At 45.1% G+C, this 20632-nt stretch overlaps 2 protein-coding genes across 6 annotated transcripts in view; one reads left to right on the top strand and one right to left on the bottom strand.

Annotated features, from left to right (window-relative positions):
* The first annotated feature begins 4537 nt into the window (after window positions 1-4537).
* On the top strand, window positions 4538-6322 carry KLHL34 (kelch like family member 34). The gene has a single exon (XM_009508798.2). It carries the CDS (start codon window positions 4538-4540, stop codon window positions 6320-6322), a length of 1785 nt encoding a protein of 594 aa, XP_009507093.2.
* Window positions 6323-7501: 1179 nt separating this feature from the next.
* CNKSR2 (connector enhancer of kinase suppressor of Ras 2) overlaps window positions 7502-20632 on the bottom strand; it is a 225188-nt gene continuing 212057 nt past the window's right edge. For all 5 annotated transcript variants that reach the window (XM_064474342.1, XM_064474359.1, XM_064474335.1 and 2 more), the window contains 2 exons: window positions 12796-12992; window positions 7502-9991 (listed from right to left, as the gene is read on the bottom strand). In XM_064474342.1, the coding sequence (XP_064330412.1) occupies window positions 9776-9991; window positions 12796-12992 (413 nt within the window). In that variant the 3' untranslated portion in view covers window positions 7502-9775. The remainder of the gene's footprint in view (window positions 9992-12795; window positions 12993-20632) is intronic.

Raw genomic sequence — 20632 nt, forward strand, 5'->3', positions numbered from 1 at the left:
TGGAAACCTCACAGCCTCAGCCTACCTCACCCACACCGGTAATTTTCTCCTGCACTTTTATACACAGACGTGACCTCACCATACATCGCTTTTAGCCGCAAGAAAATTTCTCCCTCTTCCTGTTTTGTCCTTAAAGACTGCTTTCGCAGGCTAATCATCCTCTGCTTTAAATAGATGGGGTGACCCAAATACTATTGTGGAGGATTATTCAGGGATGAAGTACAGACTCTAGTCCAATGATTTTTACAAGGCAACTTAAATCAATATGATCTTTCTGATCAGTAGTTTCTAGAAAACCTATATGCTACATCATCCCTATTACATCCAACATTTGGCTCACTTTTGCTATATTTGTTCATGCGGTACATTATCAAGCATCTGAAGCGTTCGCTCTGCTGTCCTCTGGACCGCACTGATTTCTTCTGGAACAAAGTACAGCTTAGAAATCCTCTGCTGTGTATTTTTGTAATGAATATTTTACAGTAAGCCACTTGTTACTAATGAGCCTAATTTTACTTGTACAACTCTTTTTATAACCTTTGCTCTTAAAAAATAATTGGGAAAATTTACAATGGTAATTGAAGTGTTTATTAACTGATGGCCTACTTGCAAGATTATACAGAACATGGCATTGCAATTCAGGCTATTTTTCATCTTTGTATAGGAAAAAAAATGCAAGATGGAAGCCAACATTTTTCACAGCACACCTCTGAATATTCTTCTTTATTGCAGACTGTCTACTGTAGTATAGCAATGTTTTCAACAGAAGAAAAAGCCTGAAATCTAAATCTAATTTAATGTCTAAATGATGCACATGATTAAAAATGTATTATCTGTTTCTAGGAACTCATATATCATTGAAACACTAATGTTTCCCTAATTTTAAGCGCCATCCAGTGAGTCAAACATTAGAGCTGATCTTCCAAATTACAGCTGAGAAAAATAAGATCATTGCTTGACTGCATCCCACCTAGTGCTAGGTCTGTTCCTGAGATTCATAAGTTAGCTGTTTAGTCACTGCCCGCTCTCTTGCTAATGGACATTAAATATTCCTCCAAAGGTGCCAAAGACCAGCGCTGCCGCCTGGAGATAATTTGTCCGTTGACGAAGGAGGGTGCTGGCTGAGTAGTCTCCCTAGTTAGAGAAAGCTAACTGCCTAAAAGGGGAGCAGGGAGAAACCTCATTTCGATAATAAGAGCTGGGTTTTTGTCACTCCAGTGCAAAAAGGATTTGGCTTTATTTCAATTACAAGTGAAAGAAAAAAAAAAATCTCTGGGCAAATAAACAGTTTTATAAGGATCATGATTCTTACTATTTCTATTAGCTGGCTTGCCATGAAGATGAAGTAGGTCTGAGAGGGAATCACACAGCAAATCTGCATACAATTATAGGACCTGTTTATCCAGCACGGGTATTAAATCAGTTCAGTTAAATCAGCACCGGCTCCTGTGGCAACGCACTGTAATCAGCTGGCAACTGACCTGTATAAAAGGCAGACCCTGCGCAGAATTCATCTGGAGAGCAAATGATGCACAACCAGTTTGGGTAACATGGCATCACTCTGGGCACAGGCTTGGACGTTCAGCCTAAGCCTCATTTGGCCTCTCTGAAGTTCCAGTGCGTGCAGTCCGTGTTGTGCTGGTACTTTACAACTGCCAGCAAAACCGGTCCAAGCCTGGGCGGTGTCTGGCCTGGCCTTGCTGAGGGAGAGGAAAAGGCACGTTGCCTTTGCCTGTGGGTGCATCCCTTGGTGGGGGGACGGAGTGTGTTTTGGCTGCTGGCAATATCCACAGTTGCCCAAGCCACGTCTCTGTCCCCTTTCTGGTATATCTGGATCCAGGGGAAGTAGGATTTAATTAATCATGTATCCTCAGACCCCAGCTTCTATGGCTTACCATCATGCATGAAGCACTTTACCAGCACCAGGGGGCTATTGGCCATGGCTCAATGACAGAAGACCAGTCCAGTTTCCGTGCATCAGGTGGGTGTCGTGCCCTAAGGGTGTTTCCCGGTGGCAGGTCCCCAGCTGCCTGCCCAGCCAGTGGCTTGCCTCTGCTGCGCTCTGGGTTGGGGCACTGTATCTGCTTGGGAGGCCACAGAGTGAGGGAGGCTGACGACCTGATCTGGGCTGCAGGGACCTCTCCGCTGTTGTATTTTTGGGGTTCCTCCCATTCCTCTCCAAGCATCAGTCCCTGGTTGTGTCACTCTCGGCTCCCAGACTCAGAGCAATCGTGGCAGCACAGGCAAAGGGCTGATGTGGGACAAGGACTGTTGATGGACAGGACGTGGTGCCAGGACTTGCTTATGCCAGAACTGCCGCAGAAACACGCCTCAAACTCAGTCCTGAGCTGAAGGCACAGCTCCCGTGCTCCCCTGCGCTCACCATTCGGTCTCCTGGGGAAAGCGTGATGCTGCAGCACCAGCTTGCTGCTTTGAAACTGTGGAGGTTTATCTGCACCTTGTGTTGTTCTGGTACCTTTTGGGGGAAAGTGGTATCTTTAGGAGTGGGAGCATTTAAGGCCTGGGCCCTCACCACCAGCACGCATGACTGCTGAGGGGTGGCAGAGGTACCTGGTCTCTGTTTTTCCAAAACAGGAAAAGCATCAAACCAGAAGCTTGGACTCAACTGCACAGCCTTGCTAACAATATCTGAAATACTTTAGACTTGTCCCAACATGGACATAGGCAAAGTCACTGGGAAAGAGAAACAAGGCACCCCTTTCCTCCTTCGTCCCCACTGCCTGTATATGTCATTTTGCTAGTGAGGGGGAAGATTTTTTAGCAAGATCCTGATTTATGGTCTATAATGTCATGATGGAAAGTGGATTCAAGCAGTAAATCAATTTTCAGAGGTGTACAGCAATGAAAAACAATGTTTTTGGAGTGCTTCCCCACAAACAGAGCATAGCACGTGTAGGTATCAATGTGCTTAGCAAGACAGCTTAGGGTGACTAGAACAGTTTCATGGCATGCATGATCCGCACTGGGATCTAGTCAGCTGCCAAACACCCCTCAGTTACAGGGGTGACCCAGAATTTCATGACATCACATAAATAAATATAAGCAAATACAGTAAAAAGGCTTTACCTTTGGCTTGAGCAAAAGGTGAAATTTTTCAGTCCTGAGGGATCCTCCTCTGCCCCCAAGTCTGCTGGCTGACGATGCAGCAAAATGGTCTGGTGTTTATCAATGCTGTCAAAGTTTGTAAGTCCTGAGCATGTTTGACCTGGAAAGAAAGGTGTCAGGAGGAGATTCTTGAACACCTTCACCCACTTACACGGGGGGAAAAAAAAAAAGAAAAACATAAGGAAGCTTTAAGAGGTCAGAATGTGTAGCCCACACAGAGCTACTATTCCTGGTAGAAATTAGACCCTGAAGGTCTCGGGTGAAAATCAGGGATAATCCCCATATACGTGCTTCTAATTGAGACAAACTGAAAGTGAGAAAGCTGAGCAGGTCAGCTCCGGCCCGTCTCTGGGGGCTCCGGGTTTGTTCCCAGCTGGTAACTGAGAGCACAATTACACGAAGCCTCGTCTATAAACAGATTTTGGTTTATTATGGGCAAACTGGGGGAATCTATTTTTGTCACCACTTTGTGCGAACGTGTTACCCTTGTGATTTCCAGCCAGGCCATTCCAAGTCAGCTGCTTTGGCTGCTGCTGTCAGTGGAAGCTCCTCTGTCTGCCCAGTCCTTGGCCCCTTCGCTCGCCCGCCTCGTGTCGGCTCCCGGGCGGGGGGACGAGGGGATGTGCCTGCAGCTATTCTGGTAGCTGTGAGTTATGGCAGTATCATGTGAAGCAAAGAGCCCAGAAATGCATGTCAAATCGAACCAGTGACTAATCATGATATTTTGGTTGTCTTAGTGCCTGCTGGACAAAGATTTATGGGCTTAGAAAATCTTCACGTAATAATCCCTGGGCGCTGATTTGATCTTCAGCTGAGGCTTTCTAAGAGAGTGCGAAAAGAGGACAAAAAGGGGGCTGCTGTCCCAGGGGTGGTGAGGTCTAAACTTATCTGAGTTTGAAACACAAACAAGAGAGGAGAAAAGCCAGCGCTCCCTTCTCGTCTGTGTCTGCTCAGAGCCATGCGCTGGCAGCCAGAGAGGATCCATTTAATCTGCCTGCGGAGCAAGAAGGGTCGAGGGCGACGGCTGAGCAGACACAAAGTGTTATTTGTTGGGATTGTCATCTAGCTCCCTCATCTGTCACCTGATGGCCAGCCAAGCAAGTGCTCAGCACAACCGTGGACCATTCATCCTTGCACAAGCAACAGAGGCGAGAAAAGTAAGCATCCTACAGCTGTTACAACATTCAGCTGTTTTTTCTATAAAGGAATGCATTGAATTCACTACAAACCTACTAACTGTCCCCCTATGCCAGGCAAGAGACTGATTTTTTGTTGTTGTTGTTGGGCTTTTCTCTAACAGCTGGAGGTCTGGTGGGCATTCAAGCAATGGCTGTTGAGTAGGGCAGCTGTTTCAATATCTAATTGCATTTTAGCTTTAATAACTCAAGGGGAAAGCATTGCATTGCCTACCATGAGCTACTTCCTCTCCTACTGCAAGGCGCACTGCACCACCATGCTCGCCCAGTACCAGACCCTGAGATCAGAGGGCTTTCTGTGCGATATTTTGCTGAAAGTGAAGGAAAACGAGTTTCCTGCACACAAGTCCTTGTTGGCGTGCTCCAGCGACTATTTCCGAGCCATGTTCAAAAGTTACACGCAAGAGTCTAAAGCCAGTGTAATCCACCTGCAAGTTGTCTCACCCACTGGTCTCCAGCATGTCCTGGATTTCATTTACACTTCCTTGTTGCCCCTTTCTTTTGAAAGCCTGGAGGATACCTTGGAAGCTGCAAGCTACTTGCAAGTGACTGATGCTATTGGCTTGTGCAATCAATACTTAGTTAACAATCTTGCCTTGGAAAACTGCTGCTTCTCTGCCAATGTGGCCAGGAAGTTCTACCTGCCGGATGCCTTAGCAGCAACAGAAAAATATATTGCCAATAATCTCTGGAAGCTGCTGGACTTGGATTTGACAGGACTGCTCGAGCTGAACTTCAGGTCTTTGCTAGCAGTGGTTGAATCACCAGATCTCCCCATGGTGAAAGAAACCTGCCTGCTGAATCTTGTGCTGCTGTGGCTGAAGCAGGATAAACCCAGGCTGGCTCACGCAAGCAGCCTTTTAGAGCACATAAGGTACGGCCTCATCCCGGTGGAAGAGCTGAGAAAAACCTACACACAGTCAGAAGTGCCCCTCTCCGCAGGTATTAAGTGCTTGATCATTAAAGCAATAAACTACCATACATCTGTTTCCAAACAGCCTGTCCTGCAGGATAAGTCCACCACGTTGAGGAACCAGAAAACTCAGATCATTCTGCTGGGGGGAAGGACAGCAACCGAGGGGCTCGTCACTGAAGTGGTGGCCTTTGACGTTTACAATCACAAATGGCGAGATCTCACGCAGGTGCAGGATAAGGTGCAGAACCACAGCGTCTGTGTAGTGGGGAATTTCCTTTATGTCTTGGGTGGGGAAATAGAAAGTGGTGCCTCAGGTGACGCTAAAACCGAAAAGATCTTATCGGTTACGAACAAGGTCCATCGTTACGATCCAAGATTTAACACATGGACCCAAATCACGGGCATGCTGGAAAAGAGATGCCAGTTTTCTTGTTGTGTCCTAGGCAAGGATATCTTTGCCGTTGGTGGAAGGGGTGAGGATGGGTCACTGCATTCGTCTGTGGAAGTCTACAACATCAGCAGGGACAGATGGACAAAGGCCAGGGAATTGCCATGCAAGATACATGGTCATGCCAGTGCCATTTGCAAGAATACTATATACATCTCAGGTGGCAAGTACTCGGACACAGCCAACACGAGCAAGGACTTATATTCTCTGAGCTCGCTTGAAGGGCAGTGGATGAAACAAGCCCCCATGAGCATTGCTCGGTTTGGGCATCAGATGGCAACAATCAGAGAAGCCATATTTACCTTTTTAGGATTATATGAACCATTCTCTGAAATAGAAAGATACGACCCTGATCAAAATCAATGGACTCGGTTAAGACCACTGATCTATGATCGATTTTGCTATGGCCTGGCAGTGGTAGAGGAAACAGCTCTTCTTATTGGGGGAAAGAAATGGCAAAACTCACAGGAAGTCCCCACGCAAGATGTGGTTGGCTACGACATCGACAACGATGGCTGGGAAGAGATCTGCAAAGCCCCCTTGCCTTGGTGCGGGTTGCAGTGTGCGGTGCTACAGCTCTCTGAAATGGCCGATGAGCAGGACAGCGACAGCCGGCAGAAGAGGCCGCCGAACTAGTGAGCTCATGTGCTGCGGAATAATCATCCCAGGAGATGAGCCAGCAGGGGGGTCCTGGAGAAGAAGAAAATTGCAATGGCACTGAACGCAACAGAGTGGAGGTTTTGTTTTGATAAGCCAAACGCCTGGTGGAAACAGGCAAGAGAGTCTGGCTCCAGCACGGGAAAAGGTGCTGGGATTTACAGAGCTGGAAGCTGATCTCACTGAGGAAGGATGTAGCAAGTAGCATGTTTAGAGGCGATGAGCGAGAATCGTAACCCTTGACTTTTGAAGAATAATACCTAGATACCAACTAATAGGTATTGCAAGTCAGGTTTTTCAAAGGTTAAAAAATATAACCCATCTTTTCTCTTTTCTTAAGCAGAGGTAATTTTCCCAGCTGGTAAGTGCTATTGAAGTTTTATGCTATGGCTAAGCAAAATGAAAGTGAGATGTATAAAGACTAGAAAATTGATGCCTAGGAAAACTAATAATAAGTCCTGCCAAGGAAAAGGTATTATTTGATACACTACGTACTAGGCAAGAATGTCTTAGCTAACCAGCATGAAATTTCTGGACAGAAAGCATGGATTTTTTGATATGGAGGCTCAGTTATGGCCATAAATTAAGACAGTGACTGTTTCATAGAAGCCGCTTCTCTCTGAGCAGCCTTTGTTGCAGCATGCCTTTCAGGTGCTTATTTTGCATTGTTTTAAAGACGCACAATACCGGTACAGTACACTTCCTTTGTATCCAAACCTTGTGTTAGTTTAAATGGCAAGAGCTGAATGGGTATACTTATTCCTAGACTCTAAGAAACATGTTTCTAGGATTGCTGTAACCAATGCGTTGGTACTTACCTCGGCAGCATATGCTGCTTTGCTGCACCTGGTCATAACAGTAAAATTGTTCACAGCTATGGAACTAGTACATGAGAGAATCCTGCAGTCAAAAAAAGTTTACTTTCATCAAAGAGTACGATGGGGAGGGAGGTAACTGAAGGTTTTCGGAAGTCTATATTCAGTGTCTGTCTACATCCGAAACAGCAACAGTCTTAATTCTTTTCGGCCACGTTGGCAGTTCGAAGTCACAGATTATGGGGGTACTTTAAGGCACGCGGATCTGTGAAAGGCAGGCAAAATGGTCAGGTGCTGCAGGATCGCTTTGGTATGCAGTAAATTGAATCTCGAGTCACAAATGTTCATTTAAAAGCTAAATTTATTGTACTTCATTTTACAGTGTTCCCTTTCTAGGCTGAGAGTTAATACAATAAAAATATAGATGGAAGAACATTTAATAGTCTTAAAAGAAGGCAGCACAACGGATAGGACGCATGTTCTTTGTCACTAGACTAGCTTAAAAAACTGTAATATTTAATTTTCACCTTTAAAGCAATCAAGCTGACTTTACTAATGTAAAGTGCAGGCAGAATAGCTGTTGCATAGCAACAGATCTTAGTCTTCTGAACTGCCTTGGTTTTGACAAGGAATCAACTACACAATGTGCATATACATCCATCAGATATAAAGAGTTTTTTATATGAATATATTTACTTTTGGTCCAGTAAAACAATAGCAAGAGAACCTAAATGCTTGGAACAATAGCACAACCCATTTCAAGTCAAGCATTTTTTTAAGAGAAATTTACAAAAACCTCACAAATTTAATATACAAGTCAGTACCCATGCAGTAAATAAATGTCCATTTTATACAAACAATATTCTTCTAATGGTACAAATATTACACTGGATCCAGAATTCTATACAAACGTTAATACATGATTTGTCATCTGTATGGACGTGAATATAGGATTGCTGAAAATGGGCTACGGAAAGGCCACTCTTCTGTACAATTGTGCAAAATCTGCAAAACATTTGCAATCCAAATGCAATAAAATAGCAAGAAAGAAAGAGAGAAAGAGGGGGAGAAAGAGAGAGGAATAAAAAGAAAGAAAGAAGGAGAGAGAAAAGAAATCTGTCCATTCTTTCTTTCATCCCTTCATGGATATAACTGCCAGGAAATATCAGCGCTCATAAAGTTTAAAGCACATTCACTGAGCTGTACAGGCAATAGTCTGTTAAGTTGGTTAAGGGTACAGCTCACTGTAAAAAGTATAAAGGAGGCTTTTCCCTTTCACATGAGCATCATTAAATCATGTTGTGAGTCCTAACTTACGCAGCAAAATACTGAAAAGCAGCAGAAATATTTTGTCATGCTCCAATCACTTTTCAAACACAAGCCCATAAGTAAATACATGATTTAAGATTCCCCTCCCACTCCCCTATTGCCGGTATGTGCCTAACTCTAAGGAGCTCTTTCTACCCATATTCACTGGGTTGTCTCCAGCACATCTCAAATCTCACGGAAGTTTAAAACATTTTGATTGGCTTGTGAACGCCGCAGAACCCGGAGACGTCCCTTCCCCTTCAAAAGCAAACCCGAGTCTTTCTTACTCCTTGGTTATTTTCCAGGCTCTGTGGTCAGCTCTGCTCCCATCACACATTTTCCCTGCATACAACACGGCCAAATTTCACAGCTCAGAAATCACATAGGAGACTATTTGAAAAATCCTATTCATTCCTTTTCTATTGTGGGAATTTTCAAAGCCTCTCAGATTCGGAGCATTTCGTTGGGAACCTTTTCCACTGCTGCTTTTCTGGGCAAGAGAAACGCTGCTATCAAGGATGTTCAAAGTCTACATTTTCTCTTTTGCAAAATCTGCGCATTATACTGATACCTCCAGTACAAAAGCAGCATAAATGACAGTACCGTGACTAATTTTTTTAAAAAATCGACCAAATGTGATTAAGAGACAAATAAAACATAATCTGGTCTTAAGTAGATACAAACCAGTGTCCCTTTGCACTCATGCCACACCTTAGCAACAGGCTTTAAGAAAGCACAAGGAAATAAGACCTAACCTTTTGATACTTCAATTCACATTAGTCATTTCTGTCTGCTGATTTTCACCCTTTTGCGCGTTTGACAAAGCTGAAACACAGCCATCACATTACACTTTCTCCCTGTTATTTAAGAAAACTCCTAGAGTTTCTCATTAAATATAAAAATTGGTTTTCTCCCACCACCAAAATAGTACCTGCACTCCAAAAATGCAATGCAATACTGGAATTATAAATATAAAATATCATTGTAAAAGTGACCTTCGATCACAAAACCTTTAGCTTGTGGAACTTCCTGCGTGAAAGCCACTGTCTTCCAAAAACGCTTTTAAATTCTTTAATAGCTAAAGATCATGTTTGTTATTTCACAGAAGGTAAACACAAGCAGAGCGTTGCTAGCGTATAAAATATACAAATCCTCATTAAAGACATGGTATCATTGACCATTGAAGGTTTACTTCACACAGCTGAGTAACATTAAAATATAATTTACTGGAGCTCCCACATATTGATATAAAAACTACTTTATGCACTTAAGTAGAGGGCTGGAGTGTAGCAAATGGACAAAAAGACCTTTATACATGCGTTTCAATGTAAGAGTGAGTGTGCGCTAAAGAGGCGATAAGTGCAGCAACCTCAGATGAACCATTAACAGAGTCCCTCGGGGTGCTGCTTTGATAGATGTCCATGAAGAGATCAAGGTACATTTGCTTCCATTCTTGAAAGTCTCTAGACGTCAAAGCTGGATTATCCAGAACTCTGTCTATAATGGCTACTTCTCCTTCCCTGGCCTGTGAAAGAAAAGGAACAAGCAAAGAGTCATTGCGAGTCACTGGCAAAATCAATCAGGTGGGTGGAAGGAGAGAGCAGGGGGAGTAAACTCAAGCCACGGAGCCCCTAAAAGCAAGGAGACTATCTGACTGCTATATGACTGCTCACACACAGGAGCCCTTCCTAAAGAGCATCACATATCACCCTGTGGGGCTAGGGCTTCCCTCGCCTTGTCCAGAATCATCAGAAACAGTCCCTATTCCCCCTCCTCGCCCCTTGTTCAGCTCAAGAAAAAGCAAGCCCTGTACTGTTTACTATTAGCTGCTTGCATTTCTCAGGATGGGTTTCACACGACGAAGTGCCATCTGTTTGCTCTTCTTGATCAGCATGAGAAATACTGCGTGGGTGCGTGGGATGCAGACAGATGGCCTCTCGCCCGCCAGCAGAGCTAAGCCTTTTTTGCCAAGCTTGTCATGGGGACATCTGAGCGCTACATTGCAAAAGCTTGTGCAAGGAACCCCATGTTAATGGGGTTTTGCCACTGCAGTGGCAAAAAGAAAGCAGAAATGGGTAAAATCTAACAGAGCTGCTGGTATCTCCTTACCCATCATTGAGGCAGGGGATGTGGCTGTATCATAATCACTGGCCAGTGATTAGTTTATCAAGAGATGACAGGCAGCTGGTGCGGGTCAGAGCGAGGCACTGATAAACCCGTAGCCGCCTGCGGTTGTTGCAGAGATGCCACCCATAAGCAGTACGGTGAAAGGCAATTTTCATGCTTTGCTAACAGTAGCTAATTAATGCTGTGTGCTAGGATACTCATCTTCAGAAACGGAGGTGCAAGGTGAGAATGACCAGTAGAAATGAAATCATGGGAACTCCTGATTACCATATCGCTGCTTGAACTACCATAACCTGCTTCTGGCAGATTGTGGCTGGTACCCACACTTTGGGCCAGGTAGCTCATACGCGCTGGCAGGAGAATGGTTTTGTGTTGTGTCACAGGAAAGAGAGTAGAGGGTCTTTCGTTGAGGACTTAGATGACGGAACAGAGAGCCTATGGGCAACAAGAGCGAGAAGGAATTTGGAGGGCTGCCTCAGGCTACTAATAATTTGGATAAATTCAAGGAATGTTCAGCACACCGACTCCAACAGGCCCGTGCAATTGGCTGCATTCAGGAAGGAGAAATCAAAGGCTCTGGTAAAAAGCAAGAATAAGCGATTAGGTAACGGCAGTAGCCACAACTAGCAGTAGTAGGCAGAGGTGGAGCTCTGGGCTACAACAGGGCCAGAAACTTGTCATGGGCCACCACGATGCCATTGCAAAACAGGCACGTGTCACTCCACACCGTTGCTGTATGCAAGAAACAGCAATTGTCTGTCTTTGGTACTTGCTGCCCTTGCATTTTCAATTATTTGTGTCATGTACTTTAAGAATGATATATACTAATCAAGGTCCAAACAAGAATGGTGGCAGGTTTAGAAAACACGGCTCACAGACAGAGAATGATCAAACTGTGTTTGCTGTGCGAAGGAAAGAAGTCCCAGAGAAGCATGAAAACGAGCACCAGCCCGGTCAAGGGGATGCACTGTTTTTGGAACTCCCTCGAGGAAAGCGGTTGCATTTGTAGGAAGCCATTGGTATAATGTAGCTCAGGTGTCAATAAATGCTAACAAGGAAGATAATCAAGCCTGGCAGCAAGCCATACCGAACCACAGTTTTGGTACGAGTGATCCCACCGTGGCACAAAAGCACAGATACAGTGTGAACCTCCTGCCACCCTGACATGTCTGAGAGTACTGAGGTTGTGTTTCAGTTTCTCATGCTGTAGAAGGCGTGTGGAAAGCCCACGTATCTGGACTTTTTCTGCCAGCCTCCAATCCTGTAAAGACTCACAGACCCAGATAATACTACAAGTAGTAGTTGCCTTCAATGAGATGATACAGTGCAGAAAGTTAAGCATGCGTAAGGTGTTTTCAGGATGGGAGCCCCACAGCATGAAAATAATATTGCTTAAATGCTTCTCTAGGTGATGGAAAACTAAATTAATTAATGTTGATAAAGCCCTCTTTGATGAAAGCTGTTACAAAATTCACTGTACAATTATCTAGTGACTTAAAATGTGGTAATTTAATATGGTTAACAGGGTCCCTGGGGAAATCCAGCATATTGTTTGCCGAAATCTCTATCAGGACAGAACTGAAACTGCTGTAACAAACAAAGAAGCTGACAGGGAGCCTAAATGAGCTCTGGTGCATTTAGAATAACCACAAAAATCTTCAAATCTATCATTACCACTATCTATTTATTTAATCAATCCTACTAATTAAATACAATGATCTTATCAGCTTATGAAGAAAGCAAGCACACGGTTTTCTCCTGGACAAGCTCAGCAATCGGAAAATAATCAAGTGTTGTAAAAGGTACTGCTCCCTTCTGAAAGGCTGGCTTTGCTTAACTTTAGACTTCGGCAATTACAGAGTGCGTGCGGTTCGAAATGAAAATGTTCAGGGACAAAAAAGGGATTAAGGTCTGCTCTGATAATTTGGTGTCAAATTCTGTTAAACTAGCTAGAGGAGGAGCAGCTGACTGAGATTTTATCTGCACAGAAATAAAAACTGATCCCCTCACTCCGACTGCTCTCCCAAGGCACGTTTTTCTCTGCTTTATGAACAGCGTTTCGCCACGTCTTCCTTGCTTGTTTCGCACACTAGGTTCTGCCTGGGCTCCAGCTGTGCCCAATTAATCTCTGAACACAATGCAGTCTGATCCAACCCCAGGGCAGGATTTTTCCTCCCTTTTTTCCTCCCGCTTTTATCTCACCTTTAAAGTGCTTTTCAGAATTCGCAGCTGGTGCAGCTTTTCATTGACTACTGGATCGCTACATCTCTTTATAAAAGATTTCTTATACTCCAGCTTAGTGGAAATCCGGTGTTCTCCTAAAGGAGACAGGCTGGCCTGCTCCAAGGCTCTGTACAAGTCTTGCAAGGAGTCTGCTGTTTCTTCCTCTACAGTTTCAACTGTAATGAGAAAAAGGGGGAAAAAAAAGAAGAGGAGGAAAAAATAGAGAAAGGAACAATGTATCATTAACATGATTGTACAAAGATCTATCAAAAACCTTTGCAAAATGTTTAACAGGTTTAACTAGACCATAAGGAGACCGCCCCACAGCTGCTAAGTTCCAGAAAAAAGGTTCTGCAACCGCAACTTCTCCTTCTCGGTAACTATCGCCTTCAGCAGAAAGGGAGAAAAACTTTCAACAATGTAAAGTCTTGACCCACAAAGAACGAAGAAAAAAAAGAGAAATAGTGCAAGGTGCAGTAATGTTACAGTGACATACTGTCAGAAATCACATCTCTAGTATTTCCGTTAAATATGCGGGTGACTTCGTTATTCCAAGGAAAGGAAGCCCTGGAGACATCCTGCTGAGGAAGGGGATGAGGGATCAGATCTCAGCCCAAGAGTGCTAATATGGCATTGCAGATTACGTTTATGATGGTGGCCTTGGCATGACATGCCATTTTCCTTCCTAGAAAAGTCCACTTCTTTTTGTCTTTTATTTTTGATACTCAAGGGTGATGTTCAATAGTCAGTGATGCTATCACTTGTGGTGTTTTTTTACTCTGCTACTACCGGAAGGACTGGACATAAGAGCTCATTCATGTCAGCCTACCCAGCAGCACGGTAAACCAAAACAGCTGTTTGCATGATAGGTTTTTTATGTATTTATTATAGGTTTTTAAAATACTCGTCCTGACTGTTACTGGGAGCATTTTAGAGGGGAAAAATAAAAAAAAAAGAAAGATTTTCCTTCTCTAAAAACAAAATCAAGCAAAGGTTGGGGATGAAATGTTACTCTGATATACGCATTTGAAATGCTTCATTTAGAAAGCGTCAAAACATTTCAACTTCTCTCACACCATTTCCCCCAGAAGAAACTGATGACTCTGTAGAAACTTGGGAAGTGCCAGTGAAGTGCCAGGATTAGCTGAGTGCTGACCAGGAGAAGGCAGGGCAGCCCTGGAGGAGCCGCCAGCCGGCAGGGCAGGCAGCTCCGTCCCTGCTGCCCCTCACATGCTGACACACCGGTGCACACAGCAGCCGGCGACCGCCTGTGCACAGCCTCCCAGTTGTCTCCAGAGCCCTGGGGACCCTCCCACCCAGTCTTGGCGTTCACAGTGTATGTTTTCCTGGCCCAAGGTGCCTGTGTCCTCAGGATGCTTTCATGAAAGCTCTTGTAGGAAGGCTACAGCTGCTTGATTTCAAGCGTTAATTTTATCCTGTGACTGACCCTGCACCAAGACAGAGCCATCTCCACTGGCGGGAAGTTCAGCACGTGCTGAAGTACCCGTAAGTAGTGCACCCCAGTCTCCTCAGGTGTCTAGAGGTTTTTTTTTTTTAATTGAGCACCAACAGGAAGCACAGCTAGTGTTTAGACGTGACATTCCTAGCCCACAAGGAGCTACCCGAGGCCACCTCACATTCAAGCCCGTACTATGCAGTATGGCAACTGCTCACCTCAGGCTCAAGCAAGAAATCCAGAGACCCCAATCTCCACACCCCATCACAAAAAAGTGTTTGCATTTGTATAGATCTTTACACAATCAAAGAATTTTGCATTTAGCAACTCATCTAGCTGTATCTTTAATCAGTTTATTCCTTTGCCTTTTTTAGGGGATAGTTGTTTTTAAAGCACTCATTTTTTTTAGAGATATGAAAGTGAAGAAGGGTTCGAGGCCTGTTATTGATGGAGGTGTTGTGGGTCTGTACAGAGCTCCCTAAATCCTCCCATTGTGTGCTACCCTGCTTGGAGAGCTAGGTTCATCATTGTAAGGAGCGGTAGAGCTTAAAGAAAACCAGAAATGAGATGCATTTCTCTCGCTCGTCGATTTCTTTCTTATTAAAACATCTAACATGTTAAAGGGCAAAACATTCAGTAGCTGAATACTTAACGATTGGTTAAAATCCCCTGCGGTCTTGATTTTTATGCTTTCTTAAAATGTCCATGTAGCAAGAAGATCAGATGTTTGGGGTCTCTCTACCAGTTCATATTGCTGAACACTGAGGTCCACCAGTCTGACAGCTGGGGAACGGGAGTGATTTGCTAAAGGGCAAAGGCAAAAACCTCCCCACCTCGACCTGACAAGGGATTATTTTATATCTGTTTCTCTCTTTCTCTTATTCCTTGTTATGCAAAGCAAAAAAGATCTTTCTTCAGGTCTCTTTTCCCCAGGAGCATTACCACAATATACCCTCAGGGGATGAGTACCGGGACAGTCTGCTGAAGAAGCAAGCCAGTGCTTTGACTCCGTGTCATCTGAATTTACTTTGCTAGGGTGATCTACAGCCTGGACCAGCCATGGCCACCACATCCAGGCTTGCCACTGAGAATTCGCATCTTCCTGAAACAGGAAAGGTCCCCTCCGTGGAGGAGGACAACATTTGGGTTCAACCCCGAGGCTCAGTCCTTAATGACAAGTGCTTTTAATGAGCCCGTAAGGCAGCACGGCCCATGTGGGTTCAAACGCCGGGCTGGGGGCTTGCGCTGGCCTCCCTCCCCACACCGCCAGCCTGGCAGTCTGCACCGGCTGGTGCTGCTCAGGGCTCACCTCCTCAGGCAGGCAGGTGCTGCTGAGCGTAGCCCTCAGAGGGCCTGCCAACAGGGGATTTTTGCTCTCGTCCCAAATGGGAACAGCTCAGAGGCTGCGTGGGAAGAGGCACAGGACTACAGGGGCAGGATGCAGGCAGGGTTAGGCAGCAGAGCACTGACAGCAGGTCTTTGCAATGCATCGGCACATCCCCTCCACTCGGCTGGGGGTGCCTTCCCCCAGCTCTGTCACGACCTCGGTGAGCGGCGTGTAGGAAAGGGGATGGGATTTGGTATAAAGGAAAGAGCAGTGAAGAAAAACAGCAGGTCCCTTCCATTAAATGTCTCACGGCTGCTGAGGCTGAGGGAGCTCAAACAGGGCAAGGCACCGCCTTGTTCTACCCACGGCGGGGGAGAGGGAGGCGGGTGTCATGTTAACACATCCCAAGCCCTTAATATTTTCCAGAGAAACACTGAAGGTGGTGGTACTGCTGCTCTCAGTGGCTCTCAGTAGGCAGGAATGAGATTATACACGAATCTCCCCTCCCTCACCCTTCTGCTAAAGGCTTTGATTGATTTCCTGTAGGTGTTGGTGAAACTCTTGGCACTATAAAGCATCTGAGGTACTTGATTAGAAATACAGCTGAGCTTAAAAAATATTTTCTTTTTTTATATTGGTGGAGTCATGCGATTACAGCAGGGTTGTCTCCTTGAGGAAGAATAAGGCCTCAGGTAATGCCTTATTTAAGTAGAAGACATGGCCAAATGGGATTTGCAGATGACCTCAGAACAGCAGCCAATACCGCAGGTTGTTTTTCACCCTCACTTGGCTGCTGAGTCATGGGTTGCATCTCCCCGGCTGCCGTCTTTCCCTGAGCACACTGTCAGGTAGCTGTTTCCACATCCTGCTGAAAAGGAGGGTCTCTTCTCCAAAGCAATAATTTTGTCCCCTGCTCCACCTAAGCCTGAACAACTCTGTAGCAGAAATAAAGCTGCATAAACTCTGCAGCACACAGGATCTAAATGGAGAACCGTATCTTCCAAATACAAGAATACACAGGTACTGAATTTTGTAACAATGAAGCTTCTGCTGCGTCTTCAAGTGAATGCAAAGCTATTTGCATTAAATTCAGGAGATAAAGAATACATCAGTCTAGTAAATGGCGTGTTATTATTTTTCATTATTCTGCTTTCCGCAAGGAAGAGTTTTTGAACTTTTTGTACTCTGCCCTCACTTCTTAAAATGCTGTAAATATTTGTATCTGCTTTTACATTTTCTCAGGAGAGGGAGCAGGAGATTGTGGCTGGGTGGGTGAAACTCTAAGAGGTCAGGAACGGTTTGGGTTGTTGGCATTCAGGAAGAACTGGTGGGAGTTCTTACACTGCGCTGCCATTTGCTGATGAAAAGAGCATGCCCTGAGCTCCATGATGTACTAAGCGTAACCACCTCCCGGCTCTGTTGGGCTATTCACCTTTCCCTTATTTCCCTCTTATGAACCAAGAGCCTAAGAGCAATAAAAAAGAACATCAGGCACTTGAGTGAAAAGTGAGCAGAGAGGAACAGTTAACATTGGCATTTACATGGATCAGGAGAAGATTGGCCTCTGTAAACTGATGATTCAGGAAGATGGTACTGAATTAGGGCCACGCAGAAGGTCACTGTTGCAACCCAGCTGGCTAACACATCACCCTCTGGACACAGAGAATCTCTAGGTACACATTTCTCATAAATATGCTCTAAATGTATGGAATAACCTCTAGTAATTTTCAGTGGAGGCTCCTGCGCTTCTGTGACTCACATTTCCCTGTTAAAGCTTGCATGGTTTTCCCCCTTCAGTGAGGTACCAGAGGAACCAGTGATTGCACCGGGGACTTTAAGTGCATATAACTGCCCATGCAAGTATAGTACAACACAGTTAATCATAAATTTTGGCACCCACTGTGCTGGCACCCTTTTCAAGGGTCAAAGCTCTCCTTTAAGACCCATTTTTACTTTGCCAGTGCCTCCTAGTGCCACCCATGCTAATCCTGTCGTCTTCAGACTCCTTGTCCTGACTGATGGACACCTCTGCTGCCCTGATAGCATTCTGTGTTTTTCTGCTATCCTCTTTGCTGTTTGCTACCTTTACAGCTTAGTGATGTGCTTTCCTTCACCCTGCAACTCCTCTCATGCACGCCCACTCCTCTACAGGCAATTAGCCTGCATTTGAACAAAATTACCACTCTCTGCAAATCCTGAGAAAGCTGAGCTGCTGCGAAGTCTGTCACAGAGCGTGAACGAGGCGCAAACAGACTGAAATCCCCCGGCTCCACTGAGATTTAAACCCCCATTTTCATTCCTTTTGGTGAGCTCACTTTCTCTGGCAGGGGAAACAGCCCAGCTCAGCTTTCTCAGGCTCTTAAGGTGGCAATTTTGTTAGAACACATCACCAATTACGTTATTAAAGAGCTGCCATATGTTATTTCCTCCCTACAAATCCCAAATCTTTGCTTCCAATTTGAGAGCGATGCCTTTCTGCTTCACCTTTCGCACAGGGAAGGCATCTACCTGAAGCCTCCCAGAGACTTTCTGTGAGTGTCGGTAAATGCTCCACCAAAACAGAGAGCATCCCTGGCCTCTGGGAAACAGTCTAAAGCTAGATAAAACAGGCCCTGATGCACAAGTCCCTAGGTTGTTTTCTTCTTCTTTTGCCTTCTTGACCCTGTTGCATCTACGCTGGAATACAGAAGCTTGTCTGCCCCAAGCTAACTGGTAAGTGATATAATCCCGGGACTGACAAAGCATTTTGTGATCTTCCGATGCCACAGCCTGTTGGCTGTGCCATGCCTAACAGGTCTATCAAAACCCGCCTGGTCCTGCAACGGTTTCACTGGTAGGCAGTGCAACAGACATGTCTGCTGATCCCTCGGGGCGGGGAGGCCTCCCGCAGCAAGCTCTCGAGCCCCAGCTCAGGGTATCTGCCAGCCCAAGTGTGCCAACGGGCAGGCAGAAGCAGCGGACATAACGCGGCCACAGGGTCCAACTGCCTGGCTGGGCTTGTAAACCCTGGGTAACAGTTAGGAGAAAGACAGAAGGCATCTCCCTATATTTAATGTGAAAAAGCAGAAGGTTGGAAGGAGAGTGGATGTGGGTGTTAGCTGTGTTGGAGGGGAAGGGGAGAAAAGAAATCCTCTAAAGAAGTAGTGGTTGTTTCTCAGTGCAAGGCTTAAATCCACCTTTGCTGCTGTTCAGGTTAATCATTAGAGTCCAATCTGCACCAGAGGGAGACATCTTTAAATGCTTGTAATGCAAAGAACCAGGAACTACAGTCATTTTTTACACTATTGGGATGGATAGCAGGCAAACTAAGCTAGGTATTTCCTTTTCCCCCAGACTACAAGCTAAAAGGAACAAAATGGTGAAATCAATGAAATGTTTACAAGGAGATGGTGTCTGCACAGCTGTGTGCTGCGTATGAGGTCACCCCTGCACAGGTATGGGGGGAGCCGCGGTGACATGGAAAGTCAGCTCCTGGTAGGAAAATGCTACAAGTCACATCCCTGATTACTGAGAACAGGAAGGAGCAACAGCGTGTTTAAGCCTGGTATGGTTTAGCAGGCCGGAGGTGCAGTAAGGTGCAGTTCAGGTCTACATGGAAGCCAGCTGCTAATCATCTGCTCTGGGTAATATAGAGCTGATTTTCCCTGTTAAAGCACAAACAGAAACCTGTGACATCTTTTATGCCACGTTATGCCCAAATGAAGGCCTGACTGGGTGCATAAGTATGCCTGTGCTTATATATGTATGCACGCGCATATACACATATATATATATAAATGCTTTCCACGCGTGAAGAAAAGTTTAAGCGAGCTGAAGAAAAGCTGGGGTCTTCTTGTGCAGTGCCTGGCCTTTGCAACCCTCCTCTCTGTTATTCCTTCCCTTTGCCTGCCCTTTTCTGATCTGTGTAATCCTCCATCCTTTCTGGCCCCGTGTACCTGAAAGTGCAGGATTATTCCCCAAGTCTTGAGTCGAGGGAGGGAGGAGCAGTGTTTAAAAACAAGCTTTGATCCATGTGTTTGGTGAAACAGCAGTGGCTGGAGGATCAGAGAAACAGTATTAAATTTGCATTTTATACATTCTTTCCTTTAAAGAGGAAGTATTTTGGGGTTACCAGGATAGTTGTACGTGGTTTCTATTCTCTCCTATTAAGTAAGCCTGCAGGCAGAAAAGATTTTCCCTAAAGAGGGTGTTCACTGAAAGCACCAACACAACAGAGCTCTGCAATATGCTGGAGTTTTCCACCCAATGCCGTGAGGCTGCCCCTCCTCTCACATGCGTGAGCATAAATTGGTTTCTTGAAATAAAGCGAACTATGCAGCTAAGTGGAAAAATCTTCTCCATAGTGCAGATTTGTGAAGGTATTTGAGCCATTTTCCACTACAGTCACGTTCTATCAGAAGCAGTTAGGTACCGTAACCGCTTTTAAAAAATCTAACCCTAGCTTTTGTAAGGCCTGAGAGATGCTAAACCTTTGCTGTGGCACCAAAGGTCTAATCCTTTTTGGGAACTATTTATGGCACTAGTGGTTTTCTTTTTGGATCAGTGGATCCTTGCGAATCTTTTTTTCCTCTGAGGTCACCTTTTTGGTGATACTTGCATGACAAGCTGCCTACCCCTTGTCACGGCCTTGTGAGCCACCACTGCCTTCCAGCTGCAGTTTGTGAGCTGGCAGGCTGAAGCGTGTTCAACCTCCAGGCTTCAGGGGACACTTGAGCTGGTCTTATTAGAAGTCTCATGCCCACGTCAGTCACCTTTCTTCAGCTTTCCACACAACTGGAATTGCTTATTAAAAACAGCTGATGCTAAACTCGGCATTAGAAAAAAATCGATCCTCAAGGTTTCTCCCTGCAGACCTGCATTGTTGTGCTGACAGTAACATTTAGGCATTTTCAACATCCACTCAGCGATGAAGTACAGGTGCCAGCAAATGGGTTAATATGTTAGTTAGAAGGGAAAACACAGAGAGAGGGAATAATTAGCTCGCACTGTTCATGCTCCCTCTTGACAGCTCTTACACACCTCGAATGAGCATC

This window comes from Phalacrocorax carbo, chromosome 1 (assembly GCF_963921805.1).
Source record: "Phalacrocorax carbo chromosome 1, bPhaCar2.1, whole genome shotgun sequence".
Classification (NCBI taxonomy): Eukaryota; Metazoa; Chordata; class Aves; order Suliformes; family Phalacrocoracidae; genus Phalacrocorax; species Phalacrocorax carbo.

Coding starts and splice junctions, on each gene's coding strand:
- KLHL34 (XM_009508798.2), top strand. CDS start 4,538: ATGAGCTACTTCCTCTCCTACTGCAAGGCGCACTGCACCACCATGCTC.